We start from the raw sequence: 12,156 nt of genomic DNA, 5'->3' as shown, positions 1-12,156 counted from the left end.
TTCAGTTGTGATATTGCTTGTGGTTTAAAAGTAACTTTTTTTTTTTTTTAAATATGGATTAATTGTGTGTTGGCTTATGGTATTTTCAAGGAGTGGGAAGGAACAGGAATTAAAGTATTTGGCTGGAGTAAACAGAATAGATGTACAATTTTTGTATACATTGCATAGGCAAAGAGCGTTCAACTTTGTGGGACCAGATGCAGTTCTGGGAAGATGCTTTTTTGGATGCTGTGATGTTAGAGAGAGAAGGAATGGGGATGGACCAGGGACCTCAGGAGATGATTGACAGGTAAAGTTCTTTCGTAGACATCTTTCCTCCTCATTGTTTCACCTGGGGCTGAAATAGTAAAGAAAAATTATTTTAATTCTGCTGAACATGCTGTTGTCACTTTGAAAATCTTGGTACTATACCTGACTGTTCCAAAATGAGCCTTTTGTCTCTGTGCTGGCCAGTATCTTCTGATACTGAAATACTCTCTGCAGTTGTGACATATATTGTTTTTAACTCTTGTGGAAAGGTGGTATTTCCAGAGAAATGGGTAATGGAAGCATAATCACAGTATGAATAGATGGAATAAACTAGATCAGTAGTAAAGCAAAAGATTTGTGTGGCAAGTTGACTATATTCATGAATAAAGGAAGATACCAGTGTATTGACATAAAAGAACTAAATGTCTTCAGAAACTGCATTTTGAGAAGGCTCAAAATGCAAAGTCACTTACAGGTGTTTTTACTTTAAAATTTGTAGTTAAAAGAAACAAACAAAAAAACCAGGAGGGAGCCACTTTCTAGAAATACCTGCCTGGCTGCTTGAAGCTAGACTACTTCTAAGATGTCAGACTTCACTACCTGCTCACTTTTTTTTTAACCGCTCAGCTCTGCTAATACCCAATTATTCTCTGCTCTACCACCTGCAGCTGTACCACCCACACCCACGCTATCATGTAATGTGGGATCTGGTAGCCAAAATAAGTAGTTTGTGGGGTGCTAGTTTGAAAACCGTTTCTTTTTCCACAAACTACCTACCTTGCTAGAAAAAGAGTGCCTGTGCGCTTCCTTCATCAGTTTACTTCTGCCTTGCAGCCACATTTAAGCTCTCAAGGCGAGTAGTTCTTGTACTGAGCTATGTGTTCCTCTTCTGGCAGTTGTCATTGTCATGGAGCTGTGACTGCAGAAAAGAAGAAATGGATGAGCCCAGCAGACCGCTGAGAACCTTCCCACTAAGCACATTATTTACTTCAACTAGTTACTAATGGAAATGTTTAATTAGTGATCACAGTGTTTTACTGGAAAATGCCTGTTTGGCTTAGTGTTTTCAGAGGTTTTATTTGCCACATACTTTACAAACAGTGCTCTGTTCTCTGCCAGTGCTTTGGTGTGTTGGATGAAGAATGCCTGTGAGTCTCTGCCTCAGATCTGGCTCTTCTTGCAGGTATCTTTCCCTGGGAGAACATGATCGAAAGCGTTTGGAGGATGATGAGGACCGCTTGTTGGCTACACTGCTGCATAATATGATTGCTTATATGCTTATGATAAAGGTGACTTCTTTTTCTTTTTAACAGATCACTGCTCAGATTTAAGCCATGTATTTTGTTGGTGTTGTCTTGAAACTATACATTTCTGTTCATAGATCCCAGAACAGTGAAGTATAAAAGAATGTTATAAAACATCTCCTGATCTTAATGAAAAAAATTACTTCAGTACCTTGGGATTCTTTGAGATATGTTGTCTGAGTTTATGCAGTTCTATGCCATGGGTATGCATATACACTGCCATTTGAAATAGAAATTTACTATTTCTACTAGTAACTTTAAAGGACATTAGTAGAGAGCATCTTCTAATCTGATTTCCTCACAGCTGCCGATTCCAAACATGGGCATATTGTGAATATGTGTATCAATAACTTTGCTGTTACTAGTAAGCAACCCTTTTTTCTCATTCACTGGGCTGTCTAAGTGCACCTTAATGCTGCAGGTAGCTACGAGCAATATCTTTTAGTCTGAATAATTTCTTAGGTAGTACAAATCCTCCGTCAAAGTCACTGGAAAAATTAATCTTTTAAAATTTTTTGTCATGTTTAGAACCAGCTTAGGTACATGGTTTTACCTGTAACAGATTTGATGCATTGTGCTGTCCAGTGCAACAGCTTGACAGTAAGAATAGCTGTACACAGGTGATAGTTTGATAATTTTTACTGTTTAAATGAGGAGGTGAGACTTCATTCCCTAGATAAAGAATATCTGATACCCAAACAGTGGAAGAAGTTATTGTATGTCATTTATTTTTTGGCGTGGGGTGTGGGGGGAGTGGGGAGAGAGAAAGAAGATACTGATTTTTCCTGACATAAATGGAATATGACAGTAAGTTTTAAGAGGGGATTTGAGTATAGTTGGAATGAGTTTATTTCAGCAGAAGACACTGGGATTTGGCTGTTAGGACTTGCATTGCTGCAATACTTATTGTAGAATTAATGATAACCAGTACAGCTACTTTCATCATCGGATGTAAAAGAGGAGAGTAAATAATATTGGTTTCAAAAGACTGTCTCATGAGAGATGTTGATAGAGTTAGTCTCAGAGGGGAAGAGTGTAAGGATAAAGAGACAAACAGGATATTAAGCCTTTGAAATTATATCACCCTGAGCCTATTGGTTATAGATGGAAAGGGAATACAGGGGATCTGAGAGTTGTGATAAAAACATTGTTTCTTTCAGTGCATCTTCAGAGATGCTCAAGAGTGTGGATGGGATGAAGAACTGGGCAAGAGAAGGGTTGGGGGGTGGTGGGGTTTTTTTAATTATTATTGTGGTGGTTACTTTTTCCCCCGCCTCAGTTATCAGTTTTGGGATAAAAGGTGGTGGATCTAGAATTTGGTATGTATTATTTGTACAGAGTGAAGGCTTTAAGAGGCTAAGGACGGCACCAAGGTATCTCATCTTAGGGCAGCTTCTAGTAGAAACTGTGAAGTTGGAAGGCCTTCTGTTACTAGAGAGGTGAATTATTCTGAGCTATCAAGGGAAGCATAAACCTCCAAACTCAACACCTTGATATTTTAATTTATTTTCTTGTTTTGGGATAGCAGAGCCCAGTAGTTCTTACCTTTAAAATTCTTGAAAAATACAGTTCGTTCTTTCAAGTGCAAAGAATTCTTGCCAAAGGAAGGAGGCGGGTTGAGTTTGTTTTGTATGCTCCATAGCATTAAGGTCATAATCACAATATGATTGAAAAGAAATTCCGATCTAGCTTGAAGTCAGCATTCAAGCATGAGTGTACCATCTTGAAGCCTTTAGTATCAATGCCTGGCATTCATAATAGCCTTTTGAAATGGCACCTGAGGCAGAAATGTTTTGCTTCTGAGCTTCCCTGCAGCTCATCTTCAGGAGGAACCTGCTGCTGTTTGAGGACTGTCTGGAAATGTTTGTTAGAGCCCTGGACTAGTGACCAGGAAACAGATCATGAAAGAGTGAGAATTCTGAGAGAGATCATGCCTTTGTGTTAATATTTCTTGTGTTGAGGGCTCCACAGTTGACAAAATCAACGCATTTCAGAGGAAGAGGTGGAGAAGCTAGCCTGGCAGATGAGACTCATCACCTAAGTGGCAACATGGAGAACTGAGGCTTTTGATGTCAGTAGTTGGAAGCAGATAGTAGTGGAATTGTTGCTCTTGCGCAAGAGCAGGCAGGAAATCTGTTGTGCACAGTATCCCTTGCCCAGTAGCTGGGAAAAGTGGTGTACATGCAACTTCTGCTTGTACTGCTGGGCTAAAGAGGCCCTAGCATGACTGAGCTGGAAATCAGTTGTTTTGCTGTCTTAGCAATGGAAACCAAGATACTTTGATTTTGGGAGACAGGAGTAGCCACCTGCAAATAGAGAAGAGTATGTAACTGTCTTTATATTGGCCTTCTAGGTGAACAAGAATGATATTAGGAAAAAGGTGCGTCGTCTGATGGGAAAATCACATATTGGATTGGTGCACAGCCAGCAAATAAATGATATTCTAGACAAACTTGCCAATCTGGTAAGTAAAACAGTGATGAGTGATGTATCTGTGGGAGCTACAGTGCAGGAAAAAAACTATCTAAAAATTCTTCTCTAAATGCTCTGCAACACTAATTTTAAAATATTAAAAATAATTGAATTTAATTATTAAATTCTGCCTTCACACGTATAAAATAAAGCTTGTGATTGTGTGACCTTGTTTATGATATTATAATGTGATGCATTTATCAGTTAGAACTGCAATACAAATATGTATAAATATAACACTTCAGTACCACAGTTCTATGCAACCCTAATGTTTTCTTAATATAGCTTTTGTGGGCAGGAACCTTTATTCTTACTATGACTGTAACAAGTGTTTAGTTTTCCATCAGTTTCCAGGTCATTATAAGCCTTGTAGCAATCAGTTTCTGTACAAAACTGTTTCCACTATCAGCTGCCATGCAGAATAAACCTTACATCCTGTAATGCTCATTAAGAATATAGGCTAACACCTACGTTACTAAAACTAGCTGACTTTTAACCCAGCCATCAGCAAGGTGGATGCAAGTTAGGCCCTTGGAAAGCTAATTTTTTGAAGCATTTTTACATTTGGAACTTGGTTTTATGCACAGAAAGGACACAAAATTATCTTACAGTTAACTGGGAAGAAGCAGACCAGTTTACTGCAATGTTACTGGAACCCAGAACACCTCACTATCTCATACTATGGTACCAGCGTGAATGTTGTTGTATGCTGTGATAACTCTCATAGTCACACTTGCTGAAACCGAACTTGTCACTCTAGTTGAAACTAAACTTACTAGAGTATCTTGCTTAAGGCTTTGACCAAAATTGTCTCTCATCAGCTGTGTTAAAAACTTCTTTTTTCTTTCATTTGTTGAAAATGCTTCTAGTGTCACCCAGTGGACTTTTTTTCAATAGATCGGGAGAAATTGGTTTCAAAGTTCATTAATGATTGCATTTTTTTTTGTTCTAGAATGGACGGGAACTGCCTGTGAGACCCAGTGGCAGCCGCCACATCAAGAAGCAGACCTTCGTAGTACATGCTGGGACAGACACAACAGGAGACATATTTTTCATGGAGGTAGGGACAAGAATAATATTAATGCAACTAGTAGCATTCCATAAATTATGTTAGAAATCTTATGTAATATTTTGTGCTCCCAGGTATGTGATGACTGCATTGTGCTGAGAAGCAACATTGGAACTGTGTATGAACGTTGGTGGTATGAGAAACTCATCAACATGACTTACTGTCCCAAAACAAAAGTGCTGTGCCTCTGGCGGAGGAATGGTCAGGAGACACAACTGAACAAGTTCTACACCAAGAAGGTACGCATCTTATTTAATACACAATACTGAGGGCAAACTGAATAGAACAAACAAATCCTTCCTGTGTCATGTTCCGTGTTTAATCAAAAAATAACATCCTCTCTCCAGCACTGGTCACTGAAACTGCAATAGCTGTTTAGCACCACTGACATCTGAAGCTGGCATTATGCCTAGTCATTTACCTGAAGACAGCAGTACAGCAGGATGCAATTTAAGAAATTACACGTGTAGCTTTTACCTTTTTTTTTTTGGTTAGAAGAAGGAAAGCATCAGTATTACTAAATATTGCATGAGCTTGCAGGCTTATAAAGGTAGTAAAAATACTGTGGTAGGTTTATGGGGAAAAAGCTAAATAAAACTATGTCTTAGTAATTGAGTTAATTGTGTCATTTTTAATGGCAAACCCAAACTGACAAAATAGGTAAAAATTTTTCTCCATGGGCCCGTGTTTGATTTTTATTTCACATATGCCTACATTCTCCACTAATGTGAAAGCCCTTTTCTTCTTATGGTTAATTGCAAATATAAAGAAATTGCATAAGCCTACCAGGAAGACTCCAGTAACTCCTGCACAATGACCAGCAAACAAAAGGTAAAGATTTGTAAATGCAAGTAGTAATATACTGAACGGTTATTATCTTTGAGCTATATAAAGGGATTAGATTTCTGCTTCAAAAACATTTATTTTACATAGATCAGGGCATCATAATGCAGGTGTGAATACAAAAGGAAGGAGGACAAAAGCAGTGTGCTACAGAAGTTACTTGGAAAATTAATTGCATGTATCTTGGACTTCAGATAGAAAATTTTCTTAAATTTTACTCTGAAATTATGGCTTAACCATTATTTGATACTAGAGAGGGGAGCTGGAGGAAGATGAATAGAAGAATATAGAATAAGGAAATAGATAAGAATAACAAAAAGACAGATCATACGATCCTGGCCAGGAACATTGATTGCTGGAAGCTGAAAGAAAGGGGGAGATTGTGATATTGCTTTGAGGCTTTTTCTACACTAGGAAACTGAGTAAACTTGGTTAGATTGGTCATGAGCATGCGTCAAGCTGTGAACTCTTCACTAGCTTGTGCTATGAAATGATATGAAACAGTTTTTCTGTCAGCTTGCAAAAGAAATATAAATACCATCTAGTAATTAGCTGTGGTTGAACTTCTGTAGGCTTTTTGTCATTATGTACCACATGGGGCTTTTGTAGAATCTTAGAATCTTGCTGTTCTTTTCCCTTAGTAATTTGGAAAAAATAACACTGTATTACTCTTTATTTTGTATGTTAGTGTCGGGAATTATACTACTGTGTAAAAGACAGTATGGAGCGAGCAGCAGCAAGACAGCAAAGCATTAAACCAGGTACAAATTTTGTTTGTTGGGAACATTTGTTGTTTAACCTGCAATCAACAAAATTTTTTTATTAATAACATCTTTGAACATAATCTCCTTTTACTTGGAAATCTTAGGGTAGCTTTGTACATCCGTGTGTACGTAGCAGACTTAGTGTTATCATTAGCTTGCACCCATATACCTCACTCTAATTACAAACAAACCCAAAGCACCCATATAAAGAAGTGTTACATGTAAGGAGGACTAGCTGCTAGTAAAATGATAAGTAGAAAAGACAATGAGACTTCAGCTTCACTTTCTCTTCATGATTGGCTAGCTACTCCTTATATTCCTGACTGAGTCACCGAACTCTGTTGTCCACTTTGTGTTGAGAATGGAGGTTAATAAATATGCTTGTTTGTGTTAGTGAATCTACAGTGATGAATCTGCAGCTTTCTGCAGACTTTCAGTGCACAAACCTTTTCTGTATTGCAAGGTCTTGTACTGGTGCAGTCCTCGTATCAGTATAACTTCTCCAGTGTAGACGTTCTTCTTAGTTTCACATCATCATCTGGGACAGGATAGTATAATTATACAGGTGAAATTTTTCTTGGCAAACACCCCTTTTCCTGTTGAGTCAAAAACTCTAGAAAGGTGGATTTGCAGTTTTGGGAGATTGAGATCTTGGAAGGCAATTTTCCATTTTGCTTAGTCTCCAGAGAGCAGCAGGTGCTGTGTGTACCTGGGTAACAAACATGAAGGTGGCTTATTTTATACCTTCATAAGGTGGTGGTTTCTCCCTTTCTGGAGTCTGTTTGCAGGTTCAGGGTAACATCACTGTGGTTTTATGTTTTCAAGTTTGATTTTTGTTGCAACTATTTTTTTTCAAGTGGATCCTAGGACTCTGGGAGCCATGCTTTGAGGCACGAGCCTATTTTAGGTGTGTCTCAATGCCATATCTAAGGGATCTACATTTTATACTCATAACTGGCATCAGCATGACTGAGAAAATGACTTGTGTTTAAATCTAGCATCCTTAAGTGTTCAACCCTCAGCTAGCTGTAGGATCTTGGAGCAGCCACCATTTTCTTCCTCCTACCATTAGTCCAGTTTAATCTGAGGAAGGGGAGGAAGGACTGGACTATCACTGAGGGTAGAGGAGACCAAAGTGTCTATGAAAGCTATTTTAAGAATTGGGCAATAATGAGGTATTAAAAATGTGTTTGAAAGCCATTCTCCAGAATTCAGTGGTTCTCTACAAATGATAATTTTTTAAAAATCACTATAAGAAAGCATTTTCTAGCTGAACTGAATGATGCAAAAGAAGCTAGATGAAAATGCCTGGATTGTCGTCTATTAATGTCGTCTATTAAATTTTCATTGTTATAACCATGTTGACTTTTTCATTTCTGAAAGCATAAAACAGTGCCATACAAAATCATCAAGCTCAAAATGCAAGCCTAGTTTGTGCTTGCTTATGTGTCTGTACTTAAGACTGTGCTGTCTGTGGTATTATGTGATTGCAGTGTCTTACCATGCAGAAATGAAACGTGGAATTAAAAAAAAATGAACAAAACCACAATATGAACTACAATAAATACAGACTGAGCTGACATCAATGTCCCTTCATGTAACCAGGATGAAATTTGTTACGATACTTAAAAGTCTGGTGGTTCCCAGAAGGCTGTCATTAGTGAGTGGACTCTACTGAAAGGCTCCCTACTATTCTTTTTAGTGTCCTCTTGCTATGCACATCAAACGGAGATTATGTTTTTATTGTTTTGTATTTCCCTTCCACATACTTGGCTGACTGCTCTCTGTTCTTTCTCTCACTCTCTCTGGATGTTTTTGTTTGGTTTTTTTTGATGTTTTCTTTTTTTAATTAACATATCACAGGTCCTGAGTTGGGTGGTGAATTCCCTGTGCAGGATATGAAAACCGGTGAAGGAGGTCTTCTTCAGGTCACACTGGAAGGAATTAACCTGAAATTTATGCACAGTCAGGTATGAGGGAAATCTGTGAGAAGACTGTGAGCATGAAGCTTTTTGCAGCACGCTTGTATATGTGTTTCCTCTTCCCGGAGTATTAACGAGGACAAAAAAAGCATATGTATATTTACACCACAGACAGACTCACTTATATAAATATATATATGTATGTAAAAATACACTGAAATTAAATATCCTCAGGAAAACTATAATCAACTGAAGAAAAATGTTGATATAGGTTTTCGCTTCTTGTTTCTGGTGTCTAAGCACAAAACAAATGGTAGCCAGTATATTAAGGGACAGAAAAAGTGATCAGTAGTAATCTAAACTGCCATAATGCATCACACTGAACATATCCTGACGGCATAAGCAGTCAAAACCTTATAGATATAGTGTTTGAATATTGCAGGTACAGAGGGCAACTTGCTGTGTCATATTTAATCTGTCTTGTTTTAAAATTTGAGAAATCATCTGGAGAATTTAGTATGAAAATAAAATGGGAAAGTGGCTCTTGCTGTAATTCAGAAAAATAAGAAAAAAATTACTAATTCTTTTTTTCCTTCCAAATAGCAGATCTTGTGGGCATAGAGGAAACACAACTAGAATTGCCTTTTCTTCCTTTCTCTGGATGTTGTTTCTGTTGCTTCCTTTGATCCTTGTTTTTTTATTTTGCTTTGTGTTTTTTTGTTTTGCATATGATATTAAATGCATGCTATGCTAGACAGTAGAATCAGTTTTTAGGGGAGAGTGTGTGTGTGTGTGTGCGTGAGAGAGAGAGAAAGAAAAGCTTCTGTCAGTCCTCTGTGGAGTGTTTTTTCCTTTCCTCCTGACTAGACTTTTTTCCCCACGCAAGCTTTGTTCTTCTTTGAGGATACATCAGTGTAGATCCCACTGGAAGTGCACGTGCATCTCAAACACACATGCTCAGAATCTTTAATACTTCTCCCAAGGTCACAGCAGCACCATGTGCCTCTGAGTTCGTATTTGCCAGTATAAAGAGTGGAGAGTTGTCAACCTCCTTCAGTTTTCTTCCTATCTGTTACCAGAGTAGAACCTGGGCTACAGCTGACCTGCTGTAGTATTTCAAACCTACTCTGTGATGGAACAGTCTATCTGACTTAGTTACAGATTATAACTTTTTATTGGATATGCTAGAATATGAACAGCCACAAGATGAACTCATCAGTAGTACAGAATGGATTTTCATAGTTACTGGAAATGGCAGGTCTAAAGTCTTTGAAAATTAAACCCTGGTCTGGAAGCAACAATTTGATGTCATTATAGTTGGATGTAATAGAAACTACTTTGTCCTAAGGTAAGGACGCACCATAGGGAATGTTCTGTTTGCTCCTCCTTTTTCTACTTTTGACAGAAGTCAAAAATGATGTTGGGTTCAAACTGCTCATCTCTTGAACAGTCTACGGAGATGACTGTTTCATTAATGAACAGCCAGCATATATGCCTTTGCAGTGAGAAAAGATGTATAAGAAGATAGCCACATCATCATCATCAAGATTTCTTAAGTGTAACAGGCATCTTCACAAGACAAAGACATTCAGTATTAAGCACATAGTGAACACACATACTGCTGTCCAAGAGAAAAACTCCAAATCCTAGAACTTACCCTTGTCCTTAAATTCAAAGCCTTTTATTTTTTTTTCCCCTGGAAGATTGGCATGACATTCTGAAAGGGGAATCAGTACTGATTGTTATTATACGACTGTCAGGACCATTACCAGTTGAATTTATCAGAAATGCTGAGTCCTCTGCTACACCAGCACTCCTAGAGTACTAGCTTTATCATATCCTTCCTTACAGAGAAGGGTGTTCTAATTTGCTGTCTGTGATGACAATTACATCTTTTCTGGAAGGCAATCTGTGCAGGTCAGACCCAGGAACCATGCCAGCTGTCTCCCCCTCTTCATCACGTTATTCCTCCTCTTCATCACCTTTCCAATGATACTGTAGTCAGATGAGTTTCCATTACTTGATGGATATTGAAACAAGTACAGTTCTGGAAAATACATTTAATTTATTCGATATGTTTAATTCTCGGTCTGTTATATTTATGTTGCCAGCTGGTAAGGGCATTCAGTACCATTTAGTGGACCTAAGACATGTACTTGTTTCCCTTCTCAAAACAAAGTGTCTAGACAGATATTGAAAGTCTGCCATTGGACGCTCTGTATGGAGTGGACGACTGTAGCAGTTATGTAAAGGACTCCTACTAGTTGCACCATACAAAAAAAATATCCCCTTGAATTTCATATTCTGTGGAGCTAAAGGATGTTTGCATTCTTATTCTAACATTCATCAACCAGTCTGCTTCCTTAATAAAAGGTCTGCTATTCTAGATGAATTGTCCTTTCCAATTTTCACATAAATTGTATGAATTGCTCCCTAAGGCAGTTGATTTCAGAATATGTATATGAGCATGCTTAAAACCAGGATCCTACAGCTGTTTCTCTGTGTTGAAAATGGCTTTGTCTGTTTCTGTTGAGATTGGATGGGGACACTGACCAACAAATGCCTACAGGACCTTATCGGGCACAGCTTTCTCTTCATCTTCGTCTCCTTACTCCACATACAGACCCTGTTCTTGGCCCTCTTTCCAAGTGCTCTTTTCAGCAATGCAGCTTACTAAAAGAAGGGATTTCTGTTGCTCAGCTTGGTTGGCTGTCATAGAAATAATTTATTTAGAACATAGGACAAGGTGTTTCTGCTTTAAAAAAATAAATAAATAAATGGAATCTATTCTGTCCTACCTGAAAAGACTGAATGTACTGCTTCAGTGTTAGAATGGTGCTTGCTTTCATGAAACTGTTTTTTAAGGCTCTTGATATGCAGCGTGTATACTTTCTTACCTCCTTGTGAATTCCTCAGGAAATGTCTTAGATGCATAGTGGGCCAGCCTGTTATTCACACGTGATAGTTGTCTTTAGTGTTCACAAATTGTCTCACCATGCCAACAGCACCCATAAGTTTAAGAAGAAAAAATGTTCAAGTTTATCTGTGCCTAGCAGGTCAGAGGAAGTCCTTTGGAATAGGGAGGAATCAAACATACCTGTGGCATTGGCAGATTATTCTGAGTTTACGTCTAAAAATTATGTTACAATATTGGGACTTGGTAACTCTGTCCCCATTATGAATTCATCTGTGTCAAACATAGATGGAAGTTTGATAAAATGCAGCAGGCACATGCCCATCTACAGTAGGATCCACACTGAATGCTCTGTCTTGAAGAACCACAGTTTCCATAGGGTAAGTAACTGTTATTTCCTTTACGCTTGTTTTCTGATTGAGTGAGAGGAGAGCATCTCTGTCCCTTAAACAATATAGCAAGAACTTGCCCATCAACTCACACGTCTTCTGAAAATGGATAACTTACTGTAATTGTGACAAACTCGATAAATTCTCATCTTGCTCATAACTCTTGTGGAAATGCTTCACTCCTTAACATTATACTCAGGTCATGAGCACCTGGGGCAGTCAAGTCTTCT

At 38.1% G+C, this 12,156-nt stretch overlaps 1 protein-coding gene across 28 annotated transcripts in view; it reads left to right on the top strand.

Annotated features, from left to right (window-relative positions):
- Positions 1-12,156, top strand: part of MADD (MAP kinase activating death domain) — a 75,682-nt gene that overhangs the window by 53,379 nt on the left and 10,147 nt on the right. For all 28 annotated transcript variants that reach the window (XM_074867684.1, XM_074867682.1, XM_074867680.1 and 25 more), the window contains 7 exons: positions 169-289; positions 1,433-1,538; positions 3,907-4,017; positions 4,978-5,085; positions 5,169-5,333; positions 6,626-6,698; positions 8,565-8,671. In XM_074867684.1, the coding sequence (XP_074723785.1) occupies positions 169-289; positions 1,433-1,538; positions 3,907-4,017; positions 4,978-5,085; positions 5,169-5,333; positions 6,626-6,698; positions 8,565-8,671 (791 nt within the window). The remainder of the gene's footprint in view (positions 1-168; positions 290-1,432; positions 1,539-3,906; positions 4,018-4,977; positions 5,086-5,168; positions 5,334-6,625; positions 6,699-8,564; positions 8,672-12,156) is intronic.

This window comes from Strix uralensis, chromosome 4 (assembly GCF_047716275.1).
Source record: "Strix uralensis isolate ZFMK-TIS-50842 chromosome 4, bStrUra1, whole genome shotgun sequence".
NCBI lineage: Eukaryota > Metazoa > Chordata > Aves > Strigiformes > Strigidae > Strix > Strix uralensis.
The sequence above is the reverse complement of the archived record's forward strand: the minus strand, read 5'-3'. Positions and strand labels throughout refer to the sequence as shown.